The sequence below is a fragment of the Periplaneta americana genome, chromosome 17, assembly GCF_040183065.1.
Source record: "Periplaneta americana isolate PAMFEO1 chromosome 17, P.americana_PAMFEO1_priV1, whole genome shotgun sequence".
NCBI classification, from domain to species: Eukaryota; Metazoa; Arthropoda; class Insecta; order Blattodea; family Blattidae; genus Periplaneta; species Periplaneta americana.
The window spans coordinates 114,997,700-115,025,304 of NC_091133.1; the positions used below are offsets into that span (position 1 = coordinate 114,997,700).

Consider the following 27,605-nt stretch of genomic DNA (forward strand, 5'->3'; position numbering starts at 1 on the left):
GTGATGTACATGACATCCTGGATGCCAGATTCTAGCATCTACGTAGTATCAGATATTCTGTTTTACTGAAGAATTGTGTTCTGAGATTATTTAAAAATAACTCTGCGAAAAAATGTATTAAAATTAAGTAAATAGGTGAAAAACATTTTTCAACCACAACATTATTTCAAGCTTGCATTTCGACTTAATTTTCATTCAATTAGTATACATGAGAACAATCTAAGAACATTTTTAACTGAAAAGATTACTCTTTATTTCAAAATTTAGTTTAAAAATACAGATTAGTTTGATAGTATGAATAAGAGAACATGAATAAGAAATTTGAAGGGTGAATATGTAGAAAACAAACCATCTTGCTAATATAATTAAATAACTGAAAAACTTCTTAACTGAATTTATGCTTGATTACCATTCCTATATTATGATATAAAAGTTCCCTTCACACCAAAACACACTCATTGATTTCTAGTGGTGAGGCCATTTGAAAAGGAACTAAAGAATAAACACACTGGCCTGAAATCTCAAACTTCAGATAATAATCAAGTGGTATATAGCCCACTAATTTTGTTCAAGTCCATCTTACATATATTATATAAAGTTTTATAGGGTACAAGAAAACTTAGCATTAATTTTGTGTGTTGGCAGTGAACTTAACTGCAAACATTTCAGTCTCGGCGGTTGCGCTTTTGTTGTTCCTGTAAAAGAAATAAATTTAATGTAGTTAATTTCATCTTTTTATAAGTTTTCCGATAAGCAAGTTACAATATAATAAAGTTTCAATTGACCGTCTGTGCTTATCTTATTATATAAAATATTATACTAGTTAGTTACATGAACGTTTTCGGCACTTGCGTGTGCCATCATCAGATGATTGAATGATACTGCATATTAACCTTGCCAAATGGATACATGTGATATCGCCATGATTATTATGTATGCACAAAACATGTAATATATACCCATCATCATCATCATCATTGGCGCTACAGCCCTTGGTGGGCCTGGGCCTCCCTTAGTAATTGTCGCCATCCGTCTCTATCTTGTGTAGCAGCCTTCCAATTCTTGCACCCCAACTTTCTGGCATCCTCTTCCACTCCATCAATCCATCGCAAGTGCGGTCGACCTCGTCTTCTCTGACCTCCCGGATTTATTACAATTTTTTTGCAAGGTTCACTTGGGTCCATGCGTATTACATGTCCTGCCCACCTCAATCTGCTAGTTTTAACTGTATTGATTATATTTGGCTCTCCTAGAAGTCTATATAATTCATAGTTGCATGTCCTCCTCCAGAGACCTTCCTCAAATGTTGGGCCATAGATCCTTCGCAGAATCTTTCTTTCGAAAATCTCCAGTCTTTTTTCATCATTTTTGGAGATTGACCACGTTTCTGCCGCATATGTTAAAACTGGTCTCACTAATGTTTTTTACTTTCCTGGATAGAGCATGCGAACTAAAGTGATATTTCAAGCCGAAATATGCTCTGTTTGCTTTCATTAATCGATTAGAGATTTCTTTGGACATGTTATTATCGCTAGTCACCACTGATCCTAAATATGTAAAGTTGTCAACTTTCTCAAAATTATAATCTGATATCTGCAGGCTGTCTATTTTGTCAAAATATATACCCATATCAGTTAAAATAGTAACATAAAATGCGAATAAAACACTTACACACAGTTAATTAGAGTCAGATGATTAAAAACAGTTCTTTAAAACAATGTTCGTTTGCTGCTATAATGTCCATCGTTGTCTAGTATACATTGTGGTTAAGTTAATGCTTGTGATTATTTCAAATGGGATAACCAGTTTAAGTATCACCACATTACTTGGTTGCACTATGATATTAAAATGTGTAGAAATTTAAGCCGTGAAATTCTTTTCTTAATGGGTAATGTTCACTTATTGTCCGGTGTTAATCACATACATAAATATTGAAGCACTTAGGCCCGGTTGCAGAAACACCGATCAAAATATGATTGGCAATCAAGGAGGGTTTGATTGGCCATCAGTTCTATTTCTGTTGCAGAAAGAACAATCAGTGTTTGATCGGAGATCAGTCTTCCATCAGATATGATCAACAGATTTTTGCTGGTTAAGTCACTGATCATCGATTAAGTAGGCTATTTATGTTGTTCTGTTTGTAATGCAGTTACTGTAATTATATAGTAAATAGTTATAGCGTAGCAATATTGTTTTCGACATAATGGATTCTTCTGATGAAGAAATTTTGTAATGAAAAAAATATTATTAAGAAGAAGGCGTTTCCGTGATAGACATGAATTGTTTTTATGTATAATGACAGAAAATTTGAGCAAAGATTTAGGAAGGATTCGTGTGTTTTGTTACTTTCAAAAATTGAAACAAATATATGCAGACAGACAAATCGAAACCTTCCACTTTCTCCTATGAACCAAGTTCTAATAATGCTGAGATTTTATGTTGTTGGAATTTTTCAGGCGGTCTTGGGTTATCTTGTTAGGATCCACAAATCAACTATTTGCCGAGTAGTTAGGAATGTTACGTATGAAATTGCTTTGTTATGGCAGGGTCTCATAAATCCCCAAACTTCAAACAGGGAATGATTTGAAATCCAGAGAGAATTTTCAGTCATGTCAGGATTTCCAAGAGTAGCCTAATATTGGTTGTATAGACTGTTTACATCCCCATCCAATCACCTGGTTGAAATGATGCCGAAATTTATCGAAATAGAAAAGGTTTATTTTCTCTGAATATACAGGCAATATGTAGTCTACACCATCATTGAAATTCTGGAATGTTGTAGCCCAATGGCAGGGTTCTACACATGACAACACAATATTTTTAATGAGTAGGTTACGAGCTCCATTTGTAAACAGAGAGATGGGAAATGGAATTATTTTGGGTTATGGAGGCTATGCATATTCCAATTTCTTGTCGACTCCCCTAGCAAATCCCACAACAGAAGCCCCCTCACGTTTTTTTTTTTTGTTGGCTTCATTTTTTTTTTCACTATATTGTAGTCTATATACAAATAGAATCCACCTGTTTCCTTTCTACAAAAAGCAACAAAACATTTACTTGAACATTCACTTGTTTTCCTAGTCACCGCCCACTTGATGCATTCGTTTCGCTACTTTTAAATAACATCAAATTGGCTGTGGTTGCTAAATAGCACTGTTGTCAAATGTATTTCTTTCTCAAATCAGCAATTAGTAAATTGAGACAATTTGATTGGAGATTCACGTTTGTGCAACGCAATGAACAATCAAATAAATCAGACATCAACTGATTGGCGATCAGAGACTGATTTGATTTGCGTTTCTGCAACCCGGCCTTAGAGAGATAAAACATGGCGTGCAAGACACTTGCGTAAGGAATTGTAATATCTAAACATTGCCAGGTAAAGAAATCAACATCAGACATTACAACAACTTAACACAGTACTTATATGATGCAAGTGTCTTGCACGCCATGTTTTATCTCTCTAAGTGCTTCAATATTTATGTATGTGATTAACACCGGACAATAAGTGAACATTACCCATTAAGAAAAGAATTTCACGGCTTAATTTTCTACACATTTTAATATCATAGTGCAACCAGGTAACGTGGTGATACTTAAAAACTGGTTATCCCATTTGAAATAATCACAAGCATTAACTTAACCACAATGTATACTAGACAACGATGGACATTATAGCAGCAAACGAACATTGTTTTAAAGAACTGTTTTTAATCATCTGACTTTAATTAACTGTGTTTTATTCGCATTTTATGTTACTATTTTAACTGATATGGGTATATATTACATGTTTTGTGCATACATAATAATCATGGCGATATCACATGCATCCATTTGGCAAGGTTAATATGCAGTATCATTCAATCATCTGATGATGGCACACAGAAGTGCCGAAAACGTTCATGTAACTAACTAGTATAATATTTTATATAATAAGATAAGCACAGACGGTCAATTGAAACTTTATTATATTATTATAATGTAGTTAAGTTTATATAAACAAGAAACAAACATTACATTCCTGACTGAGAACTGTAAAATCCCTTGCAAAAAACTCAGCGTAACAAAATTTGGAGATTCAATGAGCAACTCTTGAATAAAACCCGTTAAGTCCACTTCCAATTATATTGTAACTGAGTTTCAAACTGATTCATACTTTCGGAAGGGAACTACATCAGACTACAAACTCCACTCGAAAGGAAATACTGTAACTGAGTTAGAAGCAAATGGAATTCTACCCCAATGTAGGACCCTTCTGAAAGTATGAATCCATTTACAATTGGAGGTGAACTAAACAGGTTTTTGTTTCAGAGCTTCTCAATTCCGCTGAAAAAGCAAACTGCACACTTTCCCATTACACAGTTAAACTTTCGGTGCTGAACTCTGGACTCATTTCACTGACAGTATCACCTTCATTTCACTTGGCTGCTAGATAGCCATCACAGTTCATAGTGTAATAAAATCTATTAAAAAATATACAGAGACATCATTTTATTTTTACTTCAATTTTTATTGTACCTGAGTTTTTGAATGTACTTCACTCCCACCCCCTCTACTAGTAAACTTTCAACCGTTCTCCACACAGAACCAAGTGTATACAGTCAAAGTCGCCTTAGGGTCGTAGTAAAAACAAACAGTACTAAGTGAGTATAATAAGTTTCAGAAATATGTTTTGCAGTGACGAAAGAGTTTTCAATATTGAATAATATCTTCGCAAAGGTGCTGTCGTCCGTTTGCTTACATCGCATCTCGGTTTCCCTCACTCGCTTCTGCTCGCCCCTCTGTAAAAGCTAGTGGATGGGCTGTCTTAGCTCTAAATTTATAAAAACCACTGGTGTAATTAACACAGTCTTCAAATCATCCCATGTTCAGAAACATACAAGGCTAAAGGTAAATAAAACACTAGCTCGACCGGTCCTCACTTACGGTAGCGAGGCATGGACAATCAGAAAAGCTCATGAGCAAAGGCTGACGACAGCGGAAATGAGGTTCATGAGACGAACAGCGGGATGCTCTTTGCTGGAACACCGTGAAAATGTGGACATATTGCAGGAACTAAAAATGGATCCTATAGCTAATTTTGTTCAACAATATCGACTTCAGTGGAAAAAACACACACACACACACGATGGCCTATAAACAGATTCTTACTTATGTTCCAAGAGGAGAGAGGAAATTGGGAAGACCACGAAAGCGCTGGCATGAGACCGTAACAGATCCTGCAGGGTCTAATACGTGAGGGATATGATGATGATTAATTTCTGTTAGAAATTGGATGTCTACGTAATATTATACAACTGTTTAAAATGACTTAAATAAAAGGGCCTTGTTAAGTAATTAACTGTAAAGTGATTTTCCTCCTTTCTATGACCCTGCAACAAAACAACTTGGACGGACAGTAGATAGCATGTCTGAGTAATTTTATCTTTTTGGGTCGGGCAGAAGTGAAGACTGAATTTACAGCACGTAAGGTAATCTTTTATAAACCAGATACAGAATTATTTCAACATGAGTACTAGTATGAAGGACGAAACTGGTAATTGGAATTAGGTACAATAGTCTATAGTGCGATAATATGAAAAAAAAAAAAAAAACTGAAGCCTGTATCGAAGTGAACGACCACCATTTTCAAAATTGTGTTTAATTATTCATATTATGATTATTTTTCAATTTAACTTACTTCTCTAAATTGTATGCCAATGTGCTGTAGACAGTATAATATACACTGCATAATGAATACGTCCGCATGGACAGCTCAGTTCGTGAGTAGAAACACTTATTGCTAATACAGTACTGTATTTTGATTGAAGAAAAACCTAATGAAAATCATCAAACTCAAAATCGCGATATTTCCTACTTTACGTAAATGGGTGAACTACTTTTCTTCTCTCCTATACCTAGTAAAGTGATTTGTTTGTATTTTACGCCAGTAGTCTATCATCGAATTCCCGTCTTGGAAAGGGGTAGCAAACGGTGTTTTCGGTTCTCAAAGGTATAGCGTTGGTAAAAATAAAATGATGTCCCTGTATAATCGAAATATTTGTGCTCAAACTAAATGCTCATGTTTCTTGACATATATTACAGAGTATTTGAAATATAAATGTATTTTGGTGAATTTTTTAAAAGTATTATGTATTTATATTTAAAATAATGGGTTGCCAGTATTTTATCCATTCTTGGCAGTTTATAAATCAAGTCTGTAAATTGTTTTTTGTGATTGTGAAGATTGAATCTAATATCCAAGATTTGTATAAAACTCAAATTTCATATAAGTTCTACTTCAAAATGTTCCACGAAGAAACAAAACAATATTTACATGTTTTAATCGTATTAATCAGAACAGTTACTTATGAAGAAACAATACAGACATGCACACTCTCTTGTAAAACGATTGGTTTCCGTAACAATGAATAATCACCTAGTAAGTACTTAAGGGGTATGTTAGTTCATTATTAATCTGAGAATATATTGTTAAATGGTTATTATTTTCACTAGCACAGCCACTATTCTAAACAGCATGGGCAGTAAGTGTGATCATTATATCAGACAAATATTATGATAGTTTCTATACTATACAATGCAAAAGCATGAACATTAGAAGAATAAAATTATATTAAAAATCCAAAGGACTATCAAAGTTCATACAACCGTCAATGGAGGTGGTCGTGGTAGTAGCAGTAATGGCAGCAGCAGCAGCAGAATAATAATAATAATAATAATAATAATAATAATAATAATAATAATAATAATAGCAGTAGCAATAATAATAATAATAATAATAATAATAACAATAACAATAATAATGGGTTACATCAGCTTCTTCTCTATGCAGATGATGTGAATATGTTAGGAGAAAATCCACAAACGATTAGGGAAAACACGGAAATTTTACTTGAAGCAAGTAAAGCGATAGGTTTGGAAGTAAATCCCGAAAAGACAAAATATATGATTATGTCTCGTGACCAGAATATTGTACGAAATGGAAGCATAAAAATTGGAGATTCGTCCTTCGAAGAGGTGGAAAAATTCAAATATCGTGGAAAAACAGTAACAAATATAAATGACACTTGGAAGGAAATTAAACGCGGAATAAATATGGGAAATGCCTGTTATTCAGTTGAGAAGCTTTTGTCATCTAGTCTGCTGTCAAAAAATCTGAAAGTCAGAATTTATAAAACAGTTATAATACCAGTTGTTCTGTATGGTTGTGAAACTTGGACTCTCACTTTGAGGAACAGAGATTTAAGGGTGTTTGAGAATAAGGTTCTTAGGAAAATATTTGGGGCTAAGAGGGATGAAGTTACAGGAGAATGGAGAAAGTTACACAACGCAGAACTGCACGCATTGTATTCTTCACCTGACATAATTAGAAACATTAAATCCACACGTTTGAGATGGGCAGGGCATGTAGCACGTATGGGCGAATCCAGAAATGCATATAGTATGTTAGTTGGGAGACCAGAGGGAAAAATACCTTTGGGGAGGTCGAGATGTAGATGGGAGGATAATATTAAAATGGATTTGAGGGAGGTGGGATATGATGATAGAGACTGGATTAATCTTGCTCAGGATAGGGACTGATGGTGGGCTTATGTGAGGGCGGCAATGAACCTGCGGGTGCCTTAAAATTAATTTGTAAGTAAATAATAATAATAATAATAATAATAATAATAATACCAGTAGCAATTATAGTAGTAACAATAATAGTAGTAGTAGTAGCGGCAGTAGCAGCAGCAGCAGCAATGGTGGTAATAATAATGGTAGTAGTAGCATCAGTAGTGACAATAGTAGTAGTAGCAGCAGCAATAGTGATGGTAGTAGTAATATAGTGGTAGTGGCAGCAGCAGTTTCTATAAAACACTATGTAGATCCGCTGATGCTGCAGACAGTACTTATTTCGAGTATTTGGTCTTCATTAAAAAATCGGTTCTCAAAAAAAATCTATTTCGAAGTGTTATTAATCATTATTGTACCTCTGATATATTATGTCCTATATCTAGTAACCTTTGGTTAAGTTCACATGTTGACATTTTCACCTTAGCATGAATAAACAATTCTTGTTTAAGCAGAAAATTGTTGATCATACGAGTAGTTATAAAGCTAGGATAGAATTATGTAATTTTAAAAATAAATACCTTATACTAAATAGGGAGAAATAATATTGATAACTATGATAACCATCATTAACATTATTTCATTACTGCAAATTTATCATCTTCACAAACCGTGTGTCTGTTTTTCGCACTGGAAGGCAGGAGATATGGAGTTTAAATCCAGGTGCCATTAAGTTGAATGTATGGTACATAAAAATAATGTAGGATAAGTTTTCTCACGGTACTCGTCATTATTTCATCACTGTCCCATAATTTATTAACCCGCGATTACTCACGCTTTGTTGTGTAACGTGATCACTCGCATTGTTAGGTGGTACCCTAGATCATATATGTAACAGATAACTCCTCGCTACGTTAAAATCGGAAGCACTTTGAAGAAAACAACCGCCAGGATCGCCACCCATCCACCGTAAACGAACACGAGATGGCAACACAGTCGCTAATGCAATTCAAATGGGAATTATGACATGACTCCTTATGTAACAACTAGATGGCAGCGTAGTAAACCTGACAAAAGTTAACCTCAAAGCCTATAAGGCCGACATATCTGTTACATATATGATCTAGGGTGGTACCTAACGTCCGATAATTTTTTTTAAATCATAAAATTCATAAAGTATTATTTTTTATTGCTTTAATTGTGTGATATTATTAATATTCTTTATTTTATTGAATATAGACTACAAGTATCATAACTCTGCAGTCAGAATTGTTATTTATAAAACATCATTATCATCTAATAAACAAAACATAAACTTAATATAACTAGTGCCACTATAAATGGCATTTACTTTCTTGGCATTCCAGCTCCAACACTGTCATCAGACATTTCAGTATCACTTTCATCTGACTGTTTTGAAGACGTATCATGTCTCACACATCACATGAAGAGCAATTCACGGAGGATGGTAATTCAATCACTCTTTCCAAATGTGTGCCATTGTTTCTTAATGTGACATTCCAAGTGAGAAGTTTTCACATTCTTACTGTTAGTATGAGTAGCTTTTTCTTTCTACGGAGATCTATGTGCACGGAGGGATGGTTTCAACATTAGCTCGTAAGTTCCTTTGTAAGCAAATAATTGTAGAAAATTTCAAATAATACTGACATCTGCCTTGAGATAATGACACAATCAGAAGGCCGGAATTTTGAAAGGATTTGGCACTTTGCACAAGATCACAATTCAGCAATATAATTACAAGTGAAACAATACCAGTCACTAAGTAACAGTTTTTTCTTTTCATCACAACTAAAACATAGCTGGCAAGTTCATGAAGTGATAGTCTCTAAACTGACATCTTAAAGTACTGGAAATGCCACATAAGGCACTTTGAATATAATCTCCTTTTGAAGGATTTCACGTCTTAACTTATCAGTCTTACAAATGTTTTGAATAAAACCAGCTTTAAAATGTAATCAGTCATGAGATTATGAAAAGGGAACGAACTTCAGTACGTATTTACATGGATTACAAACACTTTCACAAACTTATCACCCGGTAGTGCACTTCTTACACTATCATACAAAAAAGTATAACACAATGTAATGTTTGCCACTTTCCCGTGCACATTTCATATTTCTAACCTACTGAGGAATCAAGGTTCCAAGACAAAAGGAGAGTTACATTTTTGTTCAGAGTAACAAGCATCAAACATAATCAGCATGCCGATACTGTGTATCTCAATCAATGATGTCAAACTAATAAGAGATGTTGAAGGAATTCATGAGTACCGTATCTTGGGATGGGAAACTCACAGTTAGCAATGTCTATTTAAGGCTTCACAATCTTGAAAATTGTAAAGTTTACCATAACAAGGAATATTTCTTCTTGCTGTTTCGTTGTTCAACAGATTTTACGTGATAGCATAACAGTTTACACACCATTCAGAAACAAAGCTCTTTTGTGCGAGATCGTGCGTATTTGCTTGGTTTCCGCACAAAACCAATCCGCGGAAAGTCTAAAATTCCACATTCAGTATTTCCAACCTAACACACATAACAATTTCCCTCTTCTTACCGCTTAAGTGACATATTGATTTTACTGCTTTAGGCTTTTAACATATTATTTTTAGAGACGTTCACTATAGTAATAATTATAAATTGGAAACTTACCACTGCAATTTCACCTAAATTGCACTGTTAATTATTGTTTTTAAATATTTACAAAAATTAAGTAAACTCTACAACTCCACTAAAGTTACTGCATTCGTGATGCAAGTAACATTAAGGAAGCCGTGAAAAAATCAACAAGATTCCAGACTCATAGACTGGGGGAAAAAAAAGACAGAAGTATATCACGGCCTGCTGGAGTATAGTAAACACAGAAAACATTTTAAAGCAACAATGTTGAAGATAGATATTTTTGTTTTGCAAATTTGCCGTCATTGAACAGAACCAAGATGGAGATTTCATTGCAACTAAAATAATGTACGATACACGAGCAGTATGTTTTCTTTCAATTCTCGGAAATTAAAAAAGCTCAACTATGTTTCGCTTTTTCAAACTTTTCCTCGAACATCAAAACTTCAACATACCGCTCTTGTAACGCATATTACTATTGTTTTCATTACAATCTTTGCCTGATACACTACAAAGGCTGAAAGTGATAACCGTGGGCAAGCATTATAGTAATTTTAGAAATTTTACCGAATCTTACAAAGATCCTTGGCATCAGTCACAAAAATCTAGAATCTTTATAACAAATCTCTCCTTAGTGTCCATTGGGGCTTTGTAAACCTACAACTTCATGTAACTTTCTACATCGAAGATTTGGGATTCAATGGTGTCAGAACAACTGGATAATGCAGACAGTATAGCAGCGCTGACTACACTTGTCACTGGTGACAGGACAGTACTGAGCCATGTCAAACAAAAGAGAATCGAAATGTTGCCAGTAAAATTCGTGACTATATTCTTTAAAAATTCACTGCACTAGTCAACTGCTAGATTTATGAAGTATAATGGAGGTTTAATGAATGCAGTAAAAGAAAATGCACGTTTTCGAAGATATCATGACACGTTATTACAGCGAAATGAAGGAGAAATATGATGTGGTCCAGGGAATATCGTTCAAGTCTACAAAAGCAACTCTGAGAAACGAAAATATTATATCAAAGAATTATGGACCTGACATTCATCATTGACAATGTGACTACTTGTCACTAAAATATCTCATGAACCCCCACCTAACCATTTCACTAACACTGGTGCTACCTCTCAACAATGTTGAGAACGAGGGCAGGAGAGAGAAAAACCAAATCTTTCCTGGTAATATTTGGCGACATCGTGTAAACTTGGTTATCATCATAATGGCACAGCTGGAAGCTGCCATACCTATTTCTCCAGTTTAGTGATGGTGTCATAAAACAACATTGCCACCAATGGGTTTCTTACCTAAAAATACTAGTTTCATGTTCAACAGTCTATCATTTTGACATCAATGACCTGAGACATCCTGTATAATAGAACTTTTTTTTTTTTAGTATCCATACCAAAACTATTTTTCTTCAGTCCAAACTATCCATGCACAACTCCAGAGAAACACTAACCTTTCTTATTTATGGTGAGATATAAATATGTAGATATTCACTTATTTTTCTCTCTGTAAATTTGTACCACATATTGAAACTGACACTTGGTAACTAAAACTATACAATATAAATGCATTGTAAGGCTATGTACGAGTATTTCACGTTTATGATAAAACCAACATTAGAATTCTGATATTCTCAAATACAGCCTTAAAAAAAAAATAAAATAAAAAAAAAAGTTCAATGTAATTTTCTCATTACGAAGTCAGAAAATAAAAAAAGAATGTAACTCGTACAGATCATTTTAATTTAATTTCTGATTCCTTAGTACTGCAATTAGACCTCAGAAAATTTACTAATATCAAAAAGGAACCTGAGAATCCCCTTTTCCTTACTCAATTCTGCTTTATTTTATGAACTATATTTACACTTAGCAAAATGTTTCATAATGCTTTCCATAAAATCTCCTGGGTATTTTACATTATAACCGACAAAAGAATCGGACATAATTTACCTCATTACCTCTAAAATCATGTGAATCTAATTTTGCATTTTATGCTCGGTACAATAGCAACATCATTCTCAAGAATTGTATCTATTTGTATTACTAAAACTTCCCATCTTGACAAAAGAATTACAATGAACAGTAGTATTACCAAAATTATGTAAAACAACTTACTTTGAATTAAATTTTATATAAATTTCAAGACTGTGTACTTGTACACTATACCACATTGGGAATTGCCTTCACTATTTCGAAACTCTTTCCCAGTTCAAGGACAGGAAAGAAGAAGAAGAAAAAAAGGACGGTCAAATGTATTAAATATATAGGGTGATTCATAAGGAGTTATCGGCACTTATTTCCAAAGACATTTTGAGCAAAAAAGTCATATAAATATGGGTCCTATTCTCAATATTTTCAGAGTTACACTAATTTGAAGTTGACTGTGTACCTACAGACTATACCAAATAGGAAATTGCCTTCACTATTCCGAAACATTTTTCCAGATCAAGGACAGAAAAAAAACGTCAAATATATTAAATATACGGAGTGATTCACGAGGAGGTACAGTCACTTACAGAGTAGGCCTATATTTCCAAAGACATTTTGACCAAAAAATGTCACATAAACATGTGTTCTAATCTCAATATTCTCAAAGCTGTTTGTAAAATACCATTTTTCTTTAGTTTTAATGGTAAAACAATATTACAGATAAAGAATGAACTATTCAAGAGTATTATTTCTTTAATTAGCTAATATTCTGAAGCTAAAAATGTGTTGTGAATTCCATAGTTGCTTCGTACAGAATTTTTTTTTCGATTCTTAACTACAAAATTAGATTTTTCTTACACACTTATCATAACAATTGTTACAAATCACGCCACTCTTGTAAATTCTTTAAGACTGTACATTAGTATGCAAAATTAAGCCGTAAAAAATCAAGTTCCTAAAATCGTATTATTTGTAAGAATTGTTGTGATAAGTGCGTAAGAATTATGTAATTTTTTGTTAAAAATTGAAAAACAAAATCTGTACAGAGCAATTTGCTTCAGAATACTAGCCAATTTAAGAAACGATACTTCTAAATAGTTCATTCTTTATTAAATTTGTAATATTCTTTTAACCTTAAAACTAAAGAAAAAAAAAAAAAGGTATTTTACTAACAACTTCAAATTAGTGTAACTCTGATAATATTCAGATTACGACACATGTTTATATAACATCTTTTGCTGAGAATGTCTTTGGAACTAAGCTCCATAAGTGAATCACCCTGTATAAATCACAATTCGGACTTTATATATATATATATATATATATATATAAAAAGAGAACTATAGTAAGATTATTAAAATTATTATTGCAATATAACATTAAACATTTAAGTTTTCTGTTGCATGACATTACCAGCAAGATAATTGTCTAATATCAAAAGGATTTCCACGAATGTACAAGTAATCACAGACCATGAAATCTTCAGCATGAAAATGTTGTCAGAAAATATAATTATAAAAAGAGAGAGAGAGTGTGTGTTTGTATACTGATCGTTACAAAAATATTACGGCTGAAGTGTTTTGAAAGAAACGGTACAAAAAATTTAACGTTTATCAGTATCCTGAACTTCCAATGCAATACAAGAGTTGAGACTTTAAAAATCAGACGACAAATTATAATCAGCTGCAAACAGATTCCTAAGATTTGAAGAAGACAATGTAATTATGCAGTGAACTTTCGAGATATCATGCTAGTCTTATCTCTCTAAGTGTTTCAAGGATATTGTGTTTACCTATAGAGAACTGAGAATAAAGGTCAATTTCATAATGTGTCACAATATTAAAGCATACATTATGAACTTTCTCGAGAAACAATACTCATGATAATGGTACCTATATGGAACCAAACTGTTAATATGTACAGGAGATACTGTACAGTCATTTCAAATTGGGAACTTACTTTACAATAGACATGTACAGTATAGAGAGTGGAAGGAAATCTATTACATTAACTCACAAAAGTAATAGATCAAGTCAATACGAACAACTTTTGTCAAATAATTTTTTTTATATATCCAGTAGTTTTGAGAACACAAAATGTAATGTGTTGCAACACTGCATAGAGTCTGTTGATTTCTTTGCTTTTTACGTAATTACAAAATAGCAAAGAATGTACATTATAAAACAAAACTATTTCCATTAAAGACTCCTTTACACTGTACGAGGCATGTCCATAAAGTCCACACCTGTGGAGTAACGGTCAGTGCGTCTGGCCGCGAAACCAGGTGGCCCGGGTTCGAATCCCGGTCGGGGCAAGTTACCTGGTTGAGGTTTTTTCCGGGGTTTTCCCTCAACCCAATATGAGCAAATGCTGGGTAACTTTCGGTGCTGGACCCCGGACTCATTTCACCGGCATTATCACCTTCATTTCATTCAGACGCTAAATAACCAGATAACTAGATGTTGATACAGCGTCGTAAAATAACCCAATAAAAAAAAAAAAAGTCCATAAAGTAACTTTCCCACTCGTCCCACAGCTGGCAAACTATATGTTACGTGATAGAGTAATGTCCTGGCATGGCGCATGCGCTAGCGGAACTTCCCGAGTGCTCTCAGTAGCTCCGTTGCATTGGTTGAAGATGGACACTCCTATTCCAGCTCCCACCACGTGTGAAGTGTGATCAGTGATAAAGTTTTGGAATGCACAGGGCATAGAGCCAATTGAAATTTATTGTCAGCTGTGCCAGGTCTATGGGCCTAGCGTCATGAGCAAGCAGATGGTGCGTTGCTCCACAAGGTCGTCTGTGATGATGGTTGGCCTCCCACTGTGCTCCTCATCTTGCACATTTTGGCGTCCTGCTGAAAACTGTCTACAGCAGCAATGTACCATCTGCTTGCTCATGACATTAGGCCCATAGACCTGGCACAGCTGACGATAAATTTCAATTGGCACTATGCCCTGTGCATTCAAAAACTTTATCACTGATCACCTTCACACTTGGCGGAGCTGGAATAGGAGCATCCATCTTCAACGAAGCTACTGAGAGCACTCAGGAAGTTCCGCTAGCGCATGCGTCAAGCCAGGACATTACTCTATCACGTACACGCAGTCGCTTCACGCAACATACGGTTTGCTAGCTGTGGGATGAGTGGGAAAGTTACTTTATGGACGCACCTCGTATGTAAACTCAAAAAACCATTATTATAAATACACATTCTGTAACTCAATCTCCATTTGTTATTATCTTTGAAGAAATTAAAAATAAATTACCGGTACTTCAGAAAAGAAATTAAGTTTACAGTAATATTAAGTAATGTGTTAAGTGTTACTTATGTACAATAATTTGATCGAAATGAATTTGATGAGATGTTTTTGTTTACATTCTCCTCTCTCAAGTCTTGCAGGGTGCAGTTACACTCACCCCCACTGCAAAGCAATGACCTCAAAGAGCACTGCTACTCTCTGTAGCATTGCAACATGTTACAGACGTGGACAAATTATTAGACTAAAACTTTTTCTTGGAAAGATAAAGTAATTCGTCATATCAACTATTAGTATAATTCACAGAGTCTCTATTGGTTGTAAATATGATTGTTTACCTCTTCTGGTATATTTTTCCAATGGTTAATATATTTTTTTCTAGCTATGTTGGTACTACTGGTGTTTTAATTATACACTGCAGAAGATATTCTCCTATGGCCTGCAAGAAGACCGGACATGAATGAAATTGAAAATCTGTGATCTATACTGAAGAAGAAAGTGAACAAAAAGAGGCTTACAACAAAACATGGACTCATTTAAGCACTGTCTGGTATCTGGCTAAATGATGCTGATATTCAAAGAAAGTGTCAAACTTTGGTTTCCAGCATCCCTGACAAAATCAACGTGTTAATAAACAATAAGGGAATGTTCACAAAATATTAGTAACCTCAAGATTCAATTTTCTGTACATTATATCTGTGTAAAATACATATTTGGTCATTGTTTTTACCGATAAATACAGCTTCGTTGCACATTAATTAATTTTGTCTAATAATTTGTCCACGTCTGTACATTTCGTGTTCTCAAAACTATTGGACATATCAAAAAAACTTACTTACATTGGCTTGATTTATTACCTCTGTGAATTAATGTAACAGGTTCCCTTCCATCCTGTATATGATATACTAAATATGAAGAATCATTAAATAATAATTTTGTTTACACAATGCTTACGTATTAGTTTAGTTTAAAAATGCACAGAACTATACATTTAAACTTACCTTCTGAGTGAGGATGATGACAAGGCGTCTGAAAATGCCAATGAAGTCAATGAAGAGATCCACTGAGTGAGCAACGAAATCTTTATCCCCATTTCTTCGCTTCTCAATGATCAGCTGAGTGTCGTAGAGAACAAAGCCACACATAAGTAAGAGGCCCAAGTAGAGGTAAGCCTGGAATATCAGGTAAGAGCCAAACAGCAAGTTCGCCAGCGACAACAGCAGCAAAGCGCTGAGCAGGGTCATGAGTGTGCCGCCTAGGTACAACCATCTTCCTCTCTCTGCCAGCATCGCCGACAGGCTGAATGAGACAAAAATGACTGCGGTGCCAACCAATGCCGTCACGATGATGCTGGGGTCGATCTGGATAACTGTATCAAGCAGGGGACCCATTCCCATGCCTGAAAAGAAGAGGAACAAAACTATTTGATGAACAGTTTAAGAATATGCACGACAATTTTGAGTCATCTACTCCTTCCACTTATCCTAAATTTTTAATAAAGATGTTCTCAGTGATCTAGCAGCCTAGATCAGTGATTCTCAACTCCTAGGGAGCTGTAAAACAGTTAATGAAGTCCACTAACAAAATAATAATAATAATAATAATAATAATAATAATAATAATATATATATATAAAATATATATTTGTGCGAGGAGAATAAGCGTTGAGTAAATAGTAGTGAGCTAGGTGAATGTAAGATAAGGAAAGAACTGACGTCAGGAAAGAGAACTAGTAAACGAGTAATTTTGAACTGGGAACATTTAAAATGTTAATTTTATTATTGTAACGTATGAAACTAATATTTTCACAATTTCGTAACAGTAGGAGTAGAATCATATTACAAACTAAACCCTAGCTCTCATTTATATTTGATATGGACAATGGCAAATTAAGAACTGGTATACCTCTAATCCCACAATGCAGAACTGCACACATTGTATTCTTCACCTAACATAATTAGGAACATTAAATCCAGACGTTTGAGATGAGTAGGGCATGTAGCACGTATGGGCAAATCAAGAAATGCATATAGATTGTTAGTTTGAGGCCGGAGTGGAAAAGAGCTTTGGGGAGGCAGAGATGTAGATGTGAGGAAAATATTAAAATGGATTTGAGGGAGGTGGGATATGATTGTAGAGACTGCATTAATCTTGCTCAGGATAGGGACCAATGGCAGGCTTATGTAAGGGCGGCAATGAACCTCCAGGTTCCTTAAAAGCCATAAGTAAATATACATCTAATCCGCCATGATCAGATGAAACTTTCATGATAAATAGAAAATAAATAAATAGAAATAGAAAGAAATAAGCAAATAAATACACAAATATATCAATAAAGAAACATATTATAAAGAAAGAAACAAATAAATGTACAAACAAATAAAAAAAATTAATAAATAATTTTTAAAAGTTCCTCTATGAAAATTTAAACAACTGACTATTTTGCGTTAAATAAAATACATAATGAAATTGCTTTTTTTTAAATTGATATCAAATCTTGCATTACTGTGTTCTACATTCTACTCTACACATTAGACCCGGCAGCTGTAGTGTGAGGAAAAAGGGGGTCCTCATCATTAAAACTGTTGAGAAACTCTGGTCTACATGTGGAAACCAGTGATACGGGAGGGAGGGAGGGAGGGAGGGAGGGAGGGAGGGGAGAGATATAGAGAGAGAGAGAGAGAGAGAGCATGCTGCTTAAAAATTTCACTGATCCAGTGCCTTCTATATACAGTTGAACCTCGGTACAATTTTCTGGAACTAGGAAAATTGTATTGTTATGTTGTATTAAGGGGTTATGTAATTTTACCCATATTTGTGTTCTGAAAGAGAATATAATGGAAGTAAGTATAAAACATTACATACAATGAAATAACATTTACTTACCATCTGATTACCCTAATTGACGTACAAATTCATTTAACATTCAGGCACATTTAAAAAAAAAAATCAGCAAATTGTACTCTGCTGTATTAAGATTTTCAGCAACAAACGTGTCTTACTGCATCGAGCATAATCAGATGATTCAGTGGTATACTAGAGATATTAAACCATTTCAAGATAGCAATGCCATCATCTTCTGCTGTCGCAGTTTTTAAACCCGTACATTCAGAATTAATTTCACTACTTGCGACATTGTCCTCTATTTCCTTGCTTTTTTTTTTTTTGGTGGGTTATTTTACGATGCTGTATCAACATTTCTGGCTATTTAATAGCGTCTGAATGAAATGAAGGTGATTATGCCAGTGAAATGAGTCTGGAGTCCAGCACCAATAATTACCCAGCATTTTTTGCTCATATTGGGTTGAGGGAAAATCCCAAAAGAAACGTTAACCAGGTAACTTGCCCCAACCGGGATTCGAACCCAGACCATCTGGTTTCGTGTTCAGATGCACTAACCATTACGTCACAGGTGTGGACTTCCTTGTGTTTCTTTATAACTGTTGCAAGTGTTGACTGTGCAAACCAATACTTCAGTCTGCTTCAATCCCCTATCTAATCATTAAATGAAGCTAATTTAGTCTTCAAGCTAATTTGTTTTCATGTTACATCTGTCATCATTAACAACTAACACTCAAAGACGTCAGTGGGAGGCACCATAAAGGCAAATCATGTTAAGATCATGTGTCCTTGAAACAGGTATACTTCTATTGTAACACACTCTTTGAACAGAATATCAAAATTGGCCATGAAAAGTATGAAGGAAGGTGTATGAAATAACGAAAAACAGCGAAATCAACTGAAAAGTCAAATATTGAACATGAAAATCAAGTAAATTAAAACAATTATTATTCATGCTTATTTAAGTTGTGTTAACTCTCGCTAAGTGGTTTTATATTTTATTTTATTTTATCCGTCTTAGTATTTATTTTATTATTGTAAATATTTTTGTTTTATTATTATTATTATTATTATTATTATTATTATTATTAATGAATTAATTTGTATTACTATCTTTGTATCACCTCCGTCACGGATATTCTTCTTCTATTATTATTATTATTATTATTATTATTATTATTATTATTATTATTATTATTATTATTATTATTATTGTTACTATTATTTCTAACATTAACATTATTATTTGATCTCTGTAAAATTTATGTAGACTACTGGACTGTACCCGAGCACGAGCATATGCTCATTTCGGGTATATATTCATATATATCATTTAAAATGTAAATTGTTAATAAATTTGAATTTGAATAAAAATTTGAATTTAAAAAAATAATTGATTAAATGGCGATCTTATTCATGTTAATTATGTAAGCATGTGTGGCTTACACATAACCAATGCTAACCACACATACAATAACATAAATACAGAAGTGGAAATCCTACACATACAACCCAAAAACTCAACACACTAGAACAATATGAAATATACAGACACATTAAAACACACCCTAATCAAATTCTCAACACACAGATAAATTTCAGAACACACACACTATTTGACACAACTCTTCATCACACGAATGCACCCACACAACAGGCAGCAAAGTTAAGATAGTGCCGAGATCTAGTATGCTCTGGGGATGGTGTCAAGTAACACCGAAACAGCTGTAAGCCACACATGCTTACATAATTAACACGAGTAAGATCACCATTTAATCAATTATTTACATTCAAGTGTTAAAAGTAGTGTACGAAAGATTCAACATGGACAATCATTATGTTTTTATCATTCCATCGGGGTTTCTCCAAAATTTGACCATCATTGTAATAATGGATAAAACATATTGAAAATACAGGAAATAAACCAAGTGCGAACAAATTTATCATGAATGGAGGTTCAACTGTACTCACGAAACAACACTCACAACGATTAGGTAAAAAAATTTAGAAATGAATGTTATGGAAATGGCATTTCTCACTAGTATTATTCAGACACATATAATTTACTATGCACTCCAAAAAGAAGAAAAACTTTCGTTTTCTGAATTGCACATGATCTCACTTATAAATAATACTGCGTAAGTAGTAGTGGTGTATTTCAAAATTATGGTAAGTTAACACTTTCATGCAATTCTTATTCAGTATTAATGATACAATAAATTTGTGCATATATTTAAGAAGGGATAAATCGCAATATAGCGAACATCAGTAGGGGAAATTATCCCCACCCACATGAAATGTGCATTCAACACAACACTCGCCTATCACGTAGAGTGTCTAATGAGCTAGTAGGGGAAAAGTGGAAGGGGTCATGGGCGGAGCTTCTACGTTCGCTCTATTGCGATTTGCCATTAAGAAGCTCTCAAACTTTTAATGGCACATTATAAACACTCAACGTAAGAATCCCTTTTTACATGGCATATATAAATACAATAGCCAAATTCCGGTCACACTTTCTTTAAAACATCTCTGTTTATAGATCCAATTGCAGAAACGATGTCTTAATTCTTCAAGATCTTGGGGTAGAGATGACATCTTTCACATACGTCAAAAGAAAGAAGTCATATGGTGTGAAGTCTGGTGAAATGCGAGGCAAAAGATTACAGGCCAAATCAGAGGTGGTAGCACATCCAATCCAATGATGTGATAGATGGTGAATTTGGAAATATATACAAAACAATCTTTGTACCTTTGTTACTGAGTTTGTTTTCTCAATGTCTTCCATGACAACAGAAATAATGTTTTCCGAAACTTAAAGAGTTTAGACTTCAGAGTTTGCCTATAAAATAACAGCCTATGTACCATGTTAATTTCTCATTAATAAATTACTCAATGATAATCACATGAAATTGTTACTATCATTTTGAAACATGGTGTACCTATGTCACTTCAGTACAATTTCACATAAAATTTCTATTCATATATTGTAATCATTGCTTTTTCTTAATAGGTGATTCTCCCACAATCTGCAGACAACTATTCAATCGATCAATAGCAATATCTGAAGCAGTTGTATCACAGTCTACTATATACAGTCGCAAAGCTTGAGGTGTTTTTTTGCAAATCTCGTGATAAAGCGCTCCAAGCGGTTAGCAACTAGAAACAATAGACTGTCCATGGTCGACTTTGGACTGTGTCGTATTTCTATCGAGTGCTAGCTCGTTGCGTATTTCACATTGATGCTTGTGAAATGTTCGTTATTGGTTATAATGAAAATGTTAATGGCTATGTAATAATTGGAATAATAATATGGGACAAGGAGGAGACGTTTGTAGTGCTATAAATTGTAGCAACAGTAAGAGAAAGAGGCCAGAGTTATCCGATTTCCGAAAAATTCATTAAGGTTCCTGGGTTTCCACAAGAATGCTGTGCAGAAACAAAACTGTTAATTTGAAGTTCTTTGTGACTGTTAGAATACATTATATCCTTAAATTTCACAATGAAATGTTTCAGTCTAACCGAAAGGACATTAGATACCGGTTAAAGTTCTGTCACTTAGGCTGCTAAATTTCCAGAGAAATAAAGGTTAGGTCTACTTTTTTTTTTTTTCAGAGGATATATTTTTAATTGTAGCTATTAATTTTGTTATTATTTTTATGTGTTATTTTACTAAAGACGTAGAAAAATTAAGTTTGTTTTAATGAAATTTATTGATCACGTTTTATTTTCAATTCTGGTGGGATTATTATTGCTTAGGCCTACTTTTATCTTCAAAGGATATGTTTTTAATTCTAGCTGTTAATTTTGTTGTTATTTTTATTTGTTGCTTTACTAGAGACGTAGAAAAAGTCTGTTACAATAAAATTTATTGATCACGTTTTATTTCCAATTCTGGTGTGATTATTATTGCTTAACCTCATCCCACTTTGTTAACTACGTAAGCCTACACTACAAGTACCGGTACACGTAAGTTACTCATATTCATATTTCCATTATTATTGTTGTAAAGAGAAATGCAAATTAATATTTATTGGTTTCATAGTTAATTATCGCTATAATCTTGAATGAGTGAAGCTATTATAGTAAATTTCAGTTCGTTTTGCACAAACAAAAATTATATTAACTTATTTCTTGCAGGTATCTTCGAGTTATGGTGGAATTTCATATACTTCATTAAAATAATAAATTAACTTTATGAATTTAATATTTCAATAATGGAAGGAAGGTGTTAATTTTTCCAAAAGAACACGACAACGAAAGTGTAACATATTTTGTCGGCTGCTAGGAGAGAGATCTGCGATGATGAGGCGATAGTAGCGATCCTAGTGGTGGGCAACTACCCATGTTTGCATTTTTACTACATATTGAGCTTCGCAACTGTATATAGTAGACTGTGGTTGTATCTTTAGTTTCATTCATTTGACCATTTCTTTCTCTGATGTCTGTGAATCACCATTTTCCTCTACTTTATTGTCGCTACTGGATAGTCTTCTGATTTTATAATACTTGATTTGGCATTTCAAACAAACATTGACATTAGCCCCTTAACAAATCTGCCACTCCTTGTGAACAGGTCTTAGGTGTTTATATGTTGTTGTTTTCTAATGCCAGGCGTTTGACAAAGTCATTTGACCTCTTGCACTCCAATATTTTTCAAAGATGTTATCATAGTCAACCACTGAAGCACAGATTTTAGGTGTTTATATACCTACATAGAAATGTTTCTCATTACATGGATTACAGTATAAATTCCACTTTTTCACAATCGTTCAAAACTGCGTTTTAATAATACTGAATTAATTGATGTCATTTGAACTTGGTTCTCTGTTTTTAATGAATTATCTTAGAATAATGACTGTATTAACTTGAAAAATACGAGTAAAAAATGAACTCTTTGAACACACTCAAATACAACCAAAGATTAGAAAGGCCTAACAGCCGAGTCATGATGTGAGTGCTGCCATCTGTAGTTAATTCCGGATAATTCTAAGTATAGATGTCTGTAGGATTACAAACATTAAGTACCAGTATACATAATGATATTTCAATTATGTTAATGCTTTCCAAGGCTGGGAAAAATCTATACAATGCTGTTAGCCGGCAGTGCTGGTTACCACAGGCAGAACAAAACATTTAAGTTAAACTTAGAAATTATTTAGAATTCCAGCCTGGATTTTTCTGGATGTTTTAAGCAAATATGGAATAGTAATGTGGATTTTTTTCATAATTCTAAAACTGTAGCCTACCATTTTGAGACATTCATGTTCGAAGTTTTCAACACATGACCTTCAACATAGTTAAGCTTATTACATTATTGATATGCAATATCTTTAAGTCTGCAAATCAAGATTTCAGGTATAACTCCCTGTAAAGTTGATTTGAATAATTTCGAGGAAAAATTGTTCCGGGGCCGAGCATCGAACCCGGGACCTTTGGTTTAACGTACCAACGCTCTCCCAACTGAGCTACCCGGGAACTCTACCCGACACCGATCCAATTTTTCCCTCTTAAACCAAAGGTCCCGGGTTCGATGCCCGGCCCCAGAACAATTTTTCCTCGAAATTATTCAAATCAACTTTACAGGGAGTTATACCTGAAATCTTGATTTGCATAATACACGTCACTGTTCGTGAACAGAAAACCACAATTTAAGTCACACGGAGTTAGTGTGCACTCGAAGTTGGTTGCTTGACAGTTGTCAGCCCACTCTGAGGTCTGTGGATATAAGAGGGAAAAATTGGATCGGTGTCAGGTAGAGTTCCCGGGTAGCTCAGTTGGGAGAGCGTTGGTACGTTAAACCAAAGATCCCGGGTTCGATGCCCGGCCCCGGAACAATTTTTCCTCGAAATTATTCATCTTTAAGTCTGTTTTATAAGCTTGAAAAGGCATTGAAGATGTCAAGTGAGACGAAAAATCTCTCATTTTTTTCAATGCAATCATTAATTTCAAATCTGCAAAGTTTTATTACTATGCAAGAAGGTCAGGTTGTGGTCTATATTGATTTGATATGGAATGACTTCATGTTCAGTACCAATGAATCAATTTATCTAGGAATGATGCACAAGAAAAACAAATATTTAAATAATAGTAAGTCACTACTAGAAATCAAAAATATATGCCTATAATGGTAATTCACTATTTTGTTCATTAGTTATTTGCATTACACTGACGAATGTGATGGTCAAATTTCGTAAGAAAAACTAATTACTGTATTGCAGACAAAATTATTTCAATTTCTCGTTGCAATTTAGTCCAAATTTTAACTACCCCAGAAAGTTTACCGCACAGGTAAGGCAAGTTTATTGCACAGGTAAGAAATATCCCTCATTCTTAAAGTACTAATGGCCGTTGGTTGTCAATTCCTTTTGTTGTAAGTGAGCAAATTTCTAATTAGTGTTTCGGCTCTTCTTCCTCACATGAGACTCCATACTTTGCTTCTTTGTATTTCAAGACTACTTTATGAGTTACTGTAAACATTTTACTAAAGATATTATTTTATTGGTCCTACAGAATATATCTGTTATGGTAACAATATTGGAGAAGAAAAATTCGCTCCGGTGTAGGGAAAAACACTGGAGGAGGGGAGTTCGATCCGGTGCTGTGGATTGGACTTTGGCGTAGCTCAATGGTGAGAGCACTTGGTACATAGAACCAAGGACCTGGGTTCGATCCTCGGTGCCGGAGAGCGAATTTTTCTCCTCCAATATTAATATTAATTACTGTAAACATGTTACAACTGTTCCCAAGCTTTTCGGTGCTCTACAGATGTCATAAATACAATACGTTTAATTATATTCCATTGTCAAAACAGTTATAATTCTATTCATTGTGTATGTATCGTACATGAAGAACTGAATCTAACAAAATGCAAAGCAGCCAACAGCACAGAGTTGTTACTTATGCCTAATACTATAAATCAGCGAATAAAAAACTAGTACTTTTTGTAAAAGATAAGTATTTCCCCCTGGACGAAAATATAATACAAACAGGGTACGAATTAGAATTTTACTGTGGACCAAAATAATATAAATGGATTATTTATAAGTGCCATTACTTGCCAAAATCCCGTCACTACCTGCGATTGAACCCTGGACCTTCTAGTCCGCAGCTAGTTGCTGTACCAAATATGCTATCCAGCAGTACAATGCATTCAGTTAAATTAAAAACAGTTATTTCCCTATGGTTACGAATACAACAAATTAAAAATAATAGTTTCCCTATGGTTATTAATATAACATTACGCCACATCTTAATAATCACACGAAAGGAAATAATATAACACATATGAAACGTCTTTCCCATTTCACGCTGCAATTTCAAGACGACAAATTCTCTACTATTTCATGACGCAATGTGACAAACTGTTGCAAAAGGCAACAAATTCCAAATTCAAATTAACGGATTACGTAAACAATACAACTGCCTTTCAAAACACGTAAAGTTCCGTTATATCACACATGGCATGTGTACTGTTATATATAACATTGTTTGTAACTTTGGGAAAACTGCAAGCCTGGACGCCTGCCAGTCAATACCACATGGATTTCAAGGTGCCTCGAAGTTTAATTTTAGCAGAGCACAACAAAATCTAATTTCTTTATAATAATATTTATAAAATAAAATATCTATTCAAAATTAGATAGTCTATATAATTAACTACGTCTCATAGAAAATGAGAAAATTTCGATACTCAGACCCTAGATCACACAAACGAACCAAGAAAAGATCCACGTATCTTGTAGAAAATGTGTAAAATGTTAGGCCTAAAGAACTTGAATTTAAATTATTCTAACTTCCTTAAATTGTTAAAATTCTATCATAATGTAATAGGTATTACAGTTTAAAATAACTTTGCAACAGAAAACTTACACTGTAGCGTAAAAACATTGGCAAACACCTGCGACATAAAACTCAATTTGTCTCGTATTTTAAAGCAAAAAAAAAAAAATGTCATTGGCCCCCACTGCGTGCACGATAATGAGAACCAATTTAACTTACTGAAGAGGAAGAGTAACTAGGTCAAGTATACATTATGTAGGCGTTCCCGACACAGCCTGAATATATATGACCCTTCCTTTAATTTGCATAATTGTTTCAGCAAAGAATTACACAGAAAAGACATCACCATGTTATAAAATTATACATTAAACAAATTCCCTCCGTTTTATGTAGTCTATACAAAATCAATAAAACAAAAAAAAAAAATAGGTAACCAAACAATATTTTACATTCTAAGCAATTGTATATACAACGTCACTTAACATACCTGTAAAGAATGCAAACCCCAAAAGGTATCCCAATCGTAGTTTCCTGTTCTTGCCATTATCAGGTGTTGCCATGAGGGCAATGAGCAGTCCCATTGATCCAATTACGGTTAACAGGCCGGCGGAAAGCAACTCTGTGTAGATATGAATGTAAGCCCCCACACCAGCAGATATTGTGGACATAGTAAGGCAAGCATAAACATTCTTCAAATGTTGTCTTACGGGTTCTTCCCTAAAAATATAACATATGTTAGGTTATAAGTCTTGCTTTCCATTAAAATAATGTACAATTAACTGTTCTGTACACCTAACTTACTGCTTTTATAAGCAGATGAAGTTAAAGTAGTATCATCAACTACATTTTAGGCGTTATGAGGAAACGACCACATACATCAAATTTAATGTGTTAAATTACTAATTACTACGTTTTGAATCTATTTACAAGCAAATAGATACTCTTTTATTCGATGAACTAAGCCTACATAATACTTTCCAAACGTTAAAGGAGGAAAAATAGTGAAGTATAGGCTAATACGCATATTTAACATACGAAGTTCCAATTTATTGTTGGTTTATTTACTATTTGGTTGCAACCTACTTTCAAAAACAGAAAAAAATCGTACTTACAATTTTGAATTGAACGACCGCAGAAAACTCTCCACTGTTGGTGCCATTTCGTTCTGGCAAATTCAACTCCACCAACACCTAGCTAGGTTCTTTACTAGAATTTAATGCTTCGATATTGCTTCACAAGCGTGAGTTGTTGGATTTCTGCTGTAGGTACACGTCTTCGTTCAGTACACGTCATTTACCGATAGCACCAATAGTTTCGTAGCAACGGGAGTGTGCGCAACACTCTTTGCCTGTTCTAGTCCATTCTACAACGCAACAGAGATCACGTGACCTCGTGACTGAATGTAACCACAAATAAACAGAAAGCAGTAGGAACCACGCGTGTTCTTGAAGCTATACATTTTGGCTCCATATTTAAAATAGCAATGATATGTAGTTTTCATAGATTTTTTTTAAATTATGGTTTATTTAACGACGCTCGCAACTGCAGAAGTTACATCAGCGTCACCGATGTGCCGGAATTTTGTCC

General features: G+C 34.1%; 1 protein-coding gene across 2 annotated transcripts; it reads right to left on the minus strand.

Annotated features, from left to right (window-relative positions):
• Positions 1-523: 523 nt before the first annotated feature.
• Positions 524-27,367, minus strand: BI-1 (Bax Inhibitor-1). 2 transcript variants are annotated; one of them, XM_069815921.1, is made up of 5 exons: positions 27,131-27,367; positions 26,506-26,735; positions 16,400-16,797; positions 11,663-11,715; positions 524-695 (listed from the first exon to the last, which is right to left on the minus strand). In XM_069815921.1, exons 1-4 carry the CDS (start codon positions 27,175-27,177, stop codon positions 11,704-11,706), a joined length of 687 nt encoding a protein of 228 aa, XP_069672022.1. In that variant the 5' UTR covers positions 27,178-27,367; the 3' UTR covers positions 524-695; positions 11,663-11,703. The 2 variants fall into 2 exon arrangements, with proteins under 2 accessions (XP_069672022.1, XP_069672021.1); XM_069815920.1 differs by lacking the exon at positions 11,663-11,715.
• Between the last annotated feature and the right edge of the window lie 238 nt (positions 27,368-27,605).

Coding starts and splice junctions, on each gene's coding strand:
- BI-1 (XM_069815920.1), bottom strand. CDS start 27,177: ATGGCACCAACAGTGGAGAGTTTTCTGCGGTCGTTCAATTCAAAATT. Junction 26,736..27,130: donor CGGTCGTTCAATTCAAAATT/GTAAGTACGATT, acceptor TTATATTTTTAG/GGAAGAACCCGTAAGACAAC. Junction 16,798..26,505: donor GGGGTTTGCATTCTTTACAG/GTATGTTAAGTG, acceptor TCTTCTTTTCAG/GCATGGGAATGGGTCCCCTG.